Source organism: Pteropus alecto, unplaced genomic scaffold (assembly GCF_000325575.1).
Source record: "Pteropus alecto unplaced genomic scaffold, ASM32557v1 scaffold213, whole genome shotgun sequence".
Classification (NCBI taxonomy): Eukaryota; Metazoa; Chordata; class Mammalia; order Chiroptera; family Pteropodidae; genus Pteropus; species Pteropus alecto.
The window spans coordinates 923,142-934,030 of NW_006434829.1; the positions used below are offsets into that span (position 1 = coordinate 923,142).

The window sequence follows — 10,889 nt, forward strand, 5'->3', positions numbered from 1 at the left end:
TCCGCCCCCTCCGTCCCGTGAACACCACCACGCTTGCCTCATCCGGACGCTTTCGGGGTTCCGCCTGGATCTGTGCTCCCCCAGGCGGAAACCCTTTCCTTTGCTCTGAAATAACCGCGTCCCGCCCCCCTTCGGCCCCGCACGCCCGGCTGACACGCGTCGCTGCTGTTTGCGCATCCGCCTCGCCCGACGGTGAACTCAAAAGCAGAAATGCGCCGTTCTCCTTGGCGATCGCACCCCGAGGCCCGGCACTCGGGGGCTGGCGAGCGTTTGTCGGATGAGGATGGGCGAGGACGGGCCCTTAGGTACCTGCTGGGACGTCTCGGCGTCGCCACAGGGACCACACACCCCGGGCAAACTGGGGCACTCGCCGGACGCTGGCTGATGCCCAGCACGTGCAGCCCCGACCGCGGAGCCCGGAGAGCGGAGCCCGTTCACACTCAGGCCGTGCGAGCCGGGGGCGGGGGGCTGCGACTCGCGGGGGACTCCGCCGGCGGCATCTCCGGCCCCGCTGGCTTCCGCATGTGCCTCCCCGTCGTCACGCGGCTCTGACAAGTGGCGGGGGAGGGGGCCTGGCTGGGCACGGGGCACCCCTGCGGCCGGAGGACGCCCCTGCTCAGCTCCACCTCACTAACCCCGAGTCCTCGGGAGGGGCCAGGAAGCCGAGTTGTGAATAAAAGTGTTCGATCTCTAGGACACAGCTTAGGATGGGCCGGAGTGCCAGGCACGGGCCTTCCAGGGGCTGGGGGACCCTGGGCCAGCCCCCTCCCTGCTCTCACACCCCGCCTCACACGTCCAGTGTCCTCTGGCGGCCTAGAAGCCACTCGGTCACACACAGGTGTCCGGGTCTGATGACAGTTCAGAGAGTGGCCCAGGGCCGTCTCCATGTTTAAAGAGCTCTTGCTTGTTTCTCTGACAAGCCGGGCGCTGGGCCTCCTCCCAGGAAACGCGTCTCTAGCCCACGGGGCTGACCGAAGAGCCCGGCAGGGGACATGGGTGAAAGGCTCTGACGGAGAAGCCCACTCACAAGGGGTGTCCCCTTCCCTGGTCTGAGGCTCCGGGGTAGGTGTCAGGGCCCCACTCAGAGAGGGCCCCGAAGGCCCCTGGTCAGCCCCTGCCCCGCCACGGCGGGCCCGCTCACCCCGAGCTGGAGTCGGGCCCCTCGGGAGGCCCTGTCTGCCGCCCAGCCCCTCATGTCTCAGGGCAGAGGTGCTCGGGGATGCAGTGTAGACACCTGCGAACCCGCGCGCCTGTGTCATGTGGGTAACATCTCCTCTGGTCATTCACATACACCAGCAGCAGCTGAGGACGGCTCTCTGCGGGACCAGACGTGCCCCACGTCCCCACAGCACGGAGGGTTTCGCAGTGACCGGAGGCAGACGATACTGCGTGCTGCCTTCCAGTCTGCACACGACTCCGGGGGAGACCGGGGCCGCCCGGGGGCCGCCTGGGGACATGCGGAGCGAAGATTTGTTTGGACGAAGAAGCAGAGCCTCACGCTGTCCCCGATCACAGGGTCTCCCCGGCCAGCGGCCTCCCATCGGCCCCCAAGGCTGACAGTGCCCCTGGGACGTGCCACCTGGCCCTGCCCGCGGCCTGCTGTAAGGGCGCCTCCCTGGGGCCCGGGCCCCCCGTGCCTGGCCCTTACCTCCAGCGGGACCACCTGCATGAGGATGGCGAAGTTGGTGAGGTGTGAGCAGCGGCAGACGGAGTGGGCCAGGCTCCCCTCGGCGAGGACACAGCCCTGGTTCGACCAGACGCCCTCTCCGGAGCTGCGGACACGGGAGAAATGATCAGAGGAGGCGGCAGCAACCTCGGAGCCCCTGCCCCCCGGGAGGCGAAGGCGCGGTCACCGCCCTGCCACGGTCACGTGGGCGGCACCTGGACCAAACCCAGTAAACAAGGACATGTCCTCTGACGGCCCGGCGTCCCTGCCAGAGCATCTCGGGGCTCCACGCACAGGGACACGTCCGAGCCTTGGTGACGCCGGAGACATAAAGTGACCCAACGTCCACCTGGGGACTGGATCGATAAAAGGCGGGAAATACCAAGACAGCCGAACGTGTACCAACCAGGGCGAAACCCAAAACGAAACGTATCACGTTAAACGCGTGAAACAAAAGGTCATACTTTCCGTGAACATGACCATGAATTATATATAAATTACTGAGAAAACTCCCCAGGGCGCTTATCTCCAGAGAGGGGGGAAGAGGCCAGGACGCATGGAACAGATTGGCTTTTTCATAATGTTTCGCTTTCTAACAGAACAACGTATCAGCGTATTACTTGTCCCGCTTCTTACAGTATAAACCGAGACGAAAATGACCCCAGGCAGATAAGCTCGGGTGAGCTTGACCCTTACGCCGAGGATGCGGCAGTGACAACTTCCTCCTCTGCTCTCTCTGTACTTCCGAATTTGAACAAAGACATTTCAATGGTTCTTCCCAGAAATTGCCACTTGGTGTTATTGGCGGGGACCTTGGGAGAAAGCGCTCATGAAGCCGAAGAAATTACAGGCTCCGGTTTCTCTGTCCTCCGTTCAGCTTTGCCGCCGCGTCAGCCGGGAGTGCGCCGGGGCGGGACGTGGCCGCCCAGCTCGGTGGCCGATCCTCAGTCCTGCAGCTCTGCCGCCCGCGGCCCTGCGAGCGCTTTTACTTTCTGAGACAGCGTGTCCCCGGGAGGACGCCGTGTGGCCGTAACTCTGGGCGGGCCTTGGGAAGGGTCGTCTGGAGGGGACTGGGCAGTGAGCCTGGCGCTGGGCCTCCGGACAGCAGCTTCAGGGCTGTTCCATGGTGAATGGGAGGTGGGGACACTTTGCAGAGAGCACGGCCCGGGCCACCGGACCCTACCCGTGTGAGGGGCACAACTCCACGCATCATGTCGGAATCAAAGGGACTTAAAGATGGGGTCGTGTCCTCCTCCCTCCCCCCTGTTCTCCTTTTGGTCCAGCGTCCCCAGGACCTGGAGGGCCGGCTGCCGTGCTGTGTGCAGCACCTCCATCTGTCCGTTGACGGTGAGAATGACATTCTTCACCTAGAAACTTAACAGGCGTCAAATTCGGTGGACACCCCCTGGGGGATGGAAAAGGTGCCTTCTGCTATGCAAAGGGTGGCTGGGAATCGAAGACCATGAGAGTCACATGTCCCCAGATGAAGCCACGAATGCGTGGCAATGCCTTATAGCCCCAAGTGGCATCGCCTCTGCGTGGGTGTCACGATCCCCTTTCCGGGGAGCCAGTGAAAACAGGGAGGAGGGCTCCCCGCTCGTGCTGAAATAAATCAGCCGCGGAAGCCAGGCCACGTGGTATCCGGGACGGGGAAAATGCGTGTGGCCCTGTGACCAGGGACGTCTGAGTTTAAGCAGAAACACGCACACGCTTACAGGACGCGTGTGCATCTCCAGATGATAGAGATACTCGCATGGCTGAGAAGACACGAAGGCAGAGCAAAGCGTGGGGGAACCACGCAGAGACACGAGAGTAAACAGAGCCACGTATTTCCTTTGAGCACAAAGATGACTCGCACCTGAACTTTTGGGAGAGCGCGCTAAAAATGCCCGCCCGCCCGCCCCCGCGCTTACTGCTGGGGAGACCACGCGAGGTCCCGGGGGAGAGCTGCTCTTTTATAACATTCTCTTTTATAAAAGAACGATGTGTGGATAGATCGCTTGTGTTAGCTCTTAAAGTGCATGGCTAGAAGAAGAGCTGAGTGAGAATATCCTTCAGAAATAAAAGAGAACACTTCATCAGACAAACACACGCGGATGTGTCGTGCCGCCAGTGACTCGCGCTACGAGCAAACGTAACGGCGTGGGGCACCAGGCAGAAACCTGGAGCCAGACCGAGACATAAAATAGCTACGAAGGGAAAAGAATAAAGGTAAATATGCAATTATTGTTTTCTTCATTTCACTTGCTCGAGGAGATAATTGCTTTAATTATCTGAAGCAAAATGACTAGCATTGTGCTGTGCATTTATAGCATCTGTAAAGGAAAACATATGGCAAGAATAGCACGAGGGATGGGCGAAAGGAATCGTGAAGAGGTTATTGTAGCGTCTTAGAATATACGTGAAGTGATCCAATGTTCCTTGAAGGTAGACGCCGATGAATCACAGACATACATTCCGTCCCTCTAATTAAAAAAAGGTATCGTTAGCAGTCAACGGTGAACATAAATGGCGTCGTAAAATATACACCCCCGAGTCCAAATGAAGTAAGAAAAGATAACAGGAGAAATAAAGATAGAAAACGAGAAACCAGCGGGCAAGAAGGCAGATCGAAATCCAGCGACGCCAATAACTGCACGAAATATAAATTATCTGAGCATCCTGACGGAAAATAGAAAATTCCAGATTGTATAAAAATGCCAGATGAGTCATGCGCCCTCTAAAAAGATCTCACTTTGGATATAAAGATTTCACTGGATTAAAACAAAAGGATGAGGAAAACGCAGCAAACGAACACAAATTAAGAAAGCCAGAACAGCTACACTGACGCTAGAGTACGCAAACTTCGGAACAAATACGTCCCTGGATAAAGGCGGACAGTGGACGACGACAAAGAAGCCAATTTTCCAAGAAGATGTAACAATTCGAAAGATATTTGTACCTAACAATAAAGCTTCCAGATACATTTTGAAAAGAACCAATAAAACGGAGAGAAGAAATACATCCATGCATGTTACGGTTCGAGAACTCACACTCACTCCTCTCATTAATGGACAGAACGAGAAAAGTCACAGAGTCACGGCAGCTCACGTGACCTAACTGACAGAACACTCCATTAAGAATGCATTCTTTAAGGGTACGTGGGAGACCCACCAAGGCCGAACATATCCTGAGTCATGAAACAACTTTCAACTAATCTATAAAAGCAGAAGTCATCTAAGGAATGGTTTCGGATCATAGAAATATTAATTAAAGTCAGTAGCAGAAAGATCTCTGGAAAACCACCCAAATGTTTGAAATATACAACACACTTCAAAACAGTACACGGGTTGAAGAGGAAGTCGTAAGGAAAATCAGAAAATATTTTGAATTTAATGTAAATGAAAACAACGATATTTGTAGGATGCAGCTAAATCAGAGCTTACAGGAAAATCGATAATGGTAAATGTTTAAGAAAAGAAGGAAGGTTTTATGTTAACAACTAAGCCTACGTTTTAAGAAATTTAAAAACAGAGAGCAAATTCAACCCAAAACGAGCAGGAAGAAGGAAATCGGTCAAGATAAGAGAGTCAATCAATGAAATCGAGAATAAAAATGCAATAAAAAGCAACGAAACCAAAAGTTGTTCCTTTGCAAAAAAACCAATAAAACGGATGAACTTCTAGTAAGAATGACTAAGGGGAAAAAGAGAAGAAGCAAGTCGAGCTATCGAAAACGAAGGCGGGACATCACCACAGACCCTACGGACACGCGAAGAGCCGATGAGGGAGTCCGTGCTGCACCACAACTCTGTGCTCATAAATTAAACACACTTTGAACAAATTCTTCAAAAAAAAGAAAAAAAAAAACAACGTAAACTGTCTAAACGCACAGAGAAATAGATGAGCTAAATAGCTCTGTATCTAACACAGGACTCAAACGTATATTTTAAAACCTGCCAATGACAAAAACTAAGGCCGAGATGAATTCACTGGTGAATTCTAACAGCTACTTCTGGAAGAAAAAATATTAGTGCTACGTAAACCATTCCAAAATGTACCTTGTACGAAGATACCACTAGCTTGCTACAGAAACCAAAGACATTACCAAAAAGAAAAAGAAAAGCTACAGACCAATGTCTTCCGTGAACACAGACACCCAGATCCGCCATCATTCCAGCAAATTAAATTCAACGACACATAGAAACACGATACCCCGTGACCAAGGGAGCTTGAAACCCAGGAACGCAAAGCTGGTTCTGGCTTCAGCTTTATTTATAGTCACTCGAACCCGGAGGCAAACCCCACACTCCCCTCCTGGAGAGCAGACTCAGCGGCACAGCCATGCGAGGGGACGCGCGGCGGACGCGGGCCACTCGCGGAGGGCGTGCGCCGCTGTGAGAAGCCAGGCCGACAAGGCTACGCGCTCTGCGCTTCCATTCCGACGGCCTTCCTTGCAGAGGCAAATGACAGGGACGGAAGACAAGTCCGTGGTCACAGGGCCCCGGGGGTGGCCGCCGGCGGACACGGGCGGACCCTTGAGGCTGATGGCATTGACCGGCAACTTGATCGTGCTGGTTACACAAATATAGTCCTTTGTGAAAACTCAGAGAACTGTGTAACAGAAAGTGTGGGTTTTTCTGAACGCCGACTGTGTGCTAAGAAGTAATGGCTGGGAAAGCAGACGGGGGACGCGGGCACTGCAGTCCCGGGGGCGGCCACCTCCGGGAGCTGAGAGGGACAGGACAAGGTGGCAGTGACCTTTAATATCGTCTGGGACATTTCGGTTGTTTCATTCTTAAAAATAGGAACATGCTAATAATTACAGATCTGGGGCGCCGGCCGCCTGCATTCATACTCGTCTCTGTTCTTAAAATGTCTTCGAAACAGAACCAACAGGCCGCGTGGGTCTCTCCAAACCCGTTTCCCCTCTTCTATCCATCACATCCTTCTCTCTATGAGCAGTGCCCCAGAGAGCAGGATAACTCCTTCTGGGAAAACGTGCTTCAGAATTTTCATAATTTACAAAGAGACCGATAAAAGGGCTCTAACTGGCTGGGCGTGGCCGAGGTGAACACCTGAAATCACGGGCCGTCGCCCACGCTGTAGCCGGTGTGAGGGGTTAAAAGTCGCATTGCTTAAAGTCGCGGTCAGAGAAAGAGACCAAAGATAAAGGCATTTGCGGCCATTACGCAGGACGGGCTGCCCTGTCCCACCACTGGCGGAGTGGAGGTAAAGGGGGGCCAAGCAGACCCGCCACAGCCCCCCAGCCCAGGACCTCGAGTGTCCGGCGCTCTGACGGACGCAGCCCTTCTCTGGGGAGGGGGCCTGGCCAGCAACGGCAGCGGCGCCCTGAAGCAGCTGTGGAAGGACCTGGGCGTGGGGCTCAGGCGCAGAAGCCAGGACGATGGGGGGTGGGCGGCCATCGGGGTGTGGGCCAGAGGCTCTGGGTGTGTCCTGTCTGCCTCTATGGAGTTTTAAGCTTTACATAAAAACTCAGCCTTGAACAGTCAGTCTGGCAATACGGCACAAGCCAGAGGGACAGAATGAGGGGCTGGGAGGGTCCGTGACCTCCGCCCACCCCACCCCCTTCTCTCAGTCACTGACAGCCCCTCCCTGACCGCAGGGACCCATCTGCCCCCCTGCTCAGCATGGGAGCTTTGCAGTGGGCTCGCATCCAGAGGGCATTGCAATCAGAATGATGTCAGCAGAAGCCCCACATGGCGGGCAGGTGAGCCCATGCAGGTGAGCTGGATGGGATCCGGGAGGGAGGGTACGGGGGTGGTGGGAAGAAGGGCGCCCCTGGGCCCAGGACCGAGTGGCAGAGGCTGAGGGCTCACGGGTTTCTGCGGGGACCGGGCCCACCCGAACAGCATCACCGCCCTGAGGCCTCGGCGCCTCTGCTGAGCTGGGTACTGTTTTCAAGGTCACCCTGGGCTTCAGAGGCCGTCCTGGGAGATGCCCTCACGTGGTCTAGAGAGAGGCTGCCCCAGCACCCCCTCTGGCCCTGCCCGAAGCCACAGAGGACAAACTGTGTGGCTTCCAGGAACGGGACCCCGGATCAGGCCTGTGCTGAGCGTGGGACTGGACGCCGGCACCACGTGCCCCTCGCCCCTCCCCCCTCCGCCCTCCCCTGTCCCACCCTCCAGACGTACCTGAAGTCCAGGAAGGCGCAGTACAGGAAGACGCGGTTGCTCTCGTTGGTGGCCTCGCTGTACTGCCTGCCAGTCTGCAACGAGAGGCGACAGCTTCGTGACACAGCAGGAGGGGCCGGCCTCAAGACAGCAAGGCCAAGGCCGCTGACGCACCCCCCGCCCCCGTCCACCAGAGACGGCCGGCCCTCAGGCCTTTGCAGTGCCCCGCCCTCCCTTGAGAACGCTTGTCCCCCAAGACCACCCGGCTTCCTCAGGCTTCTGCACCCGGTCAGTCCCTCAGAAGCAGTCCCCTCTCCGCCGCCCAGAGCCTGGCCTCCCGCCCGCCCCCGGCCGCACGGCCGTGGCCCCGTCACCCCGCAGCAGCCTGCCCCGTCTTCGCGTGCTGATTTGCTTGCCGTCTCCCCCTCTAGAATGTCACTGCACAGCCCCAGTGCCCGGCACACGGCAGGTGCCACTTAACGTCTGCCGAATGAAGGGACAGAAGGGCGGACAAGCGGGCACATCGTGCCCGTTCCCGGGACAACCGTTCTCTCCTCAGACGTCCTGGACTCTCCTGGACGCCAGCTCAGGGCCCCTGGCCGCAGCTACTCTGCCCTAAACAGGACCCTTCCAGTGACTGTCACCAGGAAGCTCTGGGCCGGCAGCTCCACAGGGAACCCGGGCTGCTCGCTGGACAAACGGCCTCTGATCAGTTCCTGATCAACACGCCAAGTGCCTCTAACTTGACCCCTCAGAACTCAGGCCATGCTGCAGCCCAGGAGCTGTCACTGTCCCCCATGTCAGGGACGCCCACCCGGCCGCCCGTCTGCAGGGCCGGGTGGTGGGGACACAGCCCTCCCCAGCTGTCCTAACTCGTCACACACAGACTCTGCTTTCCCGGGCGGCACGCGTGGGCGGCGGCAACTTGACGGCCCCCGAACCAGCGGGCCCTCCGGCACCCCGCACTGCATGATGTTCCGTGGCCTCCCCGTGGGCGCAGACGACCGCACCACTGCTGCTCACTCCTGCCGTTTGGGCCGGACGCGGTCTCCTCCCTCCGGGACACGGGGCTGTTTTAACACGTCGCAGGCGCTGGAAGCCACCTGTCCCTGGGGACCCCGCAGGTCCCCGGCCAGAACGTCCTTGCAACTGCGGCCACCTGCCGTGTCGAATGTGCCACCTCCTCCTTGGGGAGGCCTTTCCCGTGGCCACCCCACAGCCCGCCCCCTTCACCTGTCTCCACAGCACCGGACAGCGTCTGGCACACCCGGGCCCTGCTCGCTGGTCCCACCCGCGTCCCCGGCTAGGACAGCGCTTCCCGGGCAGGGACCTCTCCGCCTTGATGCCGCTGTGCCCAGGGCCCGCGTGTGGCAGCTCACGCGGGACCTGACTGGCCAGTCTGAGGGCTGCAGAGCAGGGAGAGGCAGGAGCCAGCCCCGACCCTCGCCCGGTGCCTGCGCGACGCCTCGGCCTGCCGTGCCTTCGTGCCCAGATGGCAGTGTCTGCGGCCACTTGGCACCTCGGAGAGTCCCCGGTGGGGAGACTGTGACGTGAGGACCCCACAGAATCGAAACTACAACTAGGCACCTGGAGGGCTCCACCCGGCGTCCCGAGGTCTCCACGGCCCTGGACCCGCACCCTCCAGGACGGCCGCGCACGCCCTCTGCAGCAGGAGGTGCGTCTGCGTGGTGCTCGCGCCACGTGGCTGGCGTGAGCCAGGAGTAGGGAGCCAGCGCCAGGCCCCGTCCGTGGGTGGCCCCGAGGACCGAGCCGGCTGCTCCCGCTCCCACCCTAACCCCCACCCTGACTGCCCTGCAGGCGACCTGAGGATGCAGCCCTACCCAGAGCCAGTGTGTGGCCGGAGTCAGGCTCGTTCCGGGGCTGAGGTCACCCCGGGACAGAATCCCCGCCCCGCCCCCACCATCCATCTCCGTGGGAAAGCGGATCGCCTCCTGCGCGTCCGGAGTTTGCAGCCGAACTGGAAGGGAGGCTGAGCGTCCCCAGGAAGGGGGCCTGGAACATCGTGGGCCCCCGAGTGCCTGTGTTGAATGAGGGCCGTCCTGTCCTCACCTGGCGGCCAGGGGCTGGGACATGGGGTGCCTCGAACCCCCGAGTCCCGAAGCTGAGGGACCCTGCAGAGCTCTGTGGGGACGGTGAAGGCCTCTGACAGAGGGCTGGCCCCGACCGCCCCAGACGCCGTCACTGGTGTGTCCGATGGCTCTGGGATGTCCCGCCTGGTTCCGAGGCCCCAGGGACACTGTCTTTGCCGCCAGTGTGGGGCTCCGGGACCCTCCACTGGGAATTAAATTCCAAACTGTGGTCCTTGCAGTCCCCAGAGGCTCCTCGTCTGTGACCCCTCAGGGCACTGGTGGGTGGGGCGGGGCCCAGGGACCCTGCTCACCACAGGTGGCCTCAGCGTGTCAGCCTGGGGACAGTGAGGGGACCGCGGAGGAAGTGGCTTCCGTGCCTCAAGCGAACAGTGCGGGAAGCTCTGTGTGTCCCCTGCAGGCCTGGCAGAGTGGCTGCCTCGAAGTCGCACACGTGGCACTGGCCAGGCGTCCCCACGCCCAGGGACCCGGGGAGTTCTCCGCGGAGAACCCGCTAGCTCGGGCCTGCCGTTTCTGCGTGTGGCATTCCCAGCAGTGACAGAGGTGGGGACACGGACAGGCGGAGCGTGAAGCAGGCGCGGACAGGGGGTGAGAGCACTCAGGGACGAGGGCTGCCGTGAGCCACCGTGGGCTGAGCCGCAAGCTCAGGACAGCCGGACGCCTGAAGTTTTGGGATTTTGTCATTTTGTGCTTTGCCCGACTCTAGGGTCGTTGCTGTGGGACGTGTTTCCAGGCCGGTCCATGTGGAATCGAGCCGCCCGCCCTGGCCTCGGGCGTCTGACCTTCAACTGCGCCCGCCCCACCCCCGTCCCCCCGGAGGAGCAGCACGGAGACACCAGGCGTCCCCACAAAGCCCCAGGGGGAGGCCCCCGCCCCGGGCCAGCGGCGACTCAGAGGTGTCTCAACACTGGACTAGCTGAACTCCGCACGGGGGCCTGGGCCTCGCCGCTTCGCCCGCTACGGGGACAGCAGGTGACAGCCTCGCTCTCGTCATGGTGGACGG

The 10,889-nt window shown here is 59.3% G+C and overlaps 1 protein-coding gene across 1 annotated transcript in view; it reads right to left on the minus strand.

The window, feature by feature from the left end:
- Positions 1 to 10,889, minus strand: part of ADGRD1 (adhesion G protein-coupled receptor D1) — a 122,332-nt gene that overhangs the window by 59,010 nt on the left and 52,433 nt on the right. The window contains exons 15-16 of the mRNA XM_025045495.1: positions 7,800 to 7,873; positions 1,649 to 1,772 (exon numbers count right to left, since the gene is read on the minus strand). Of these exons, the coding sequence (XP_024901263.1) occupies positions 1,649 to 1,772; positions 7,800 to 7,873 (198 nt within the window). The remainder of the gene's footprint in view (positions 1 to 1,648; positions 1,773 to 7,799; positions 7,874 to 10,889) is intronic.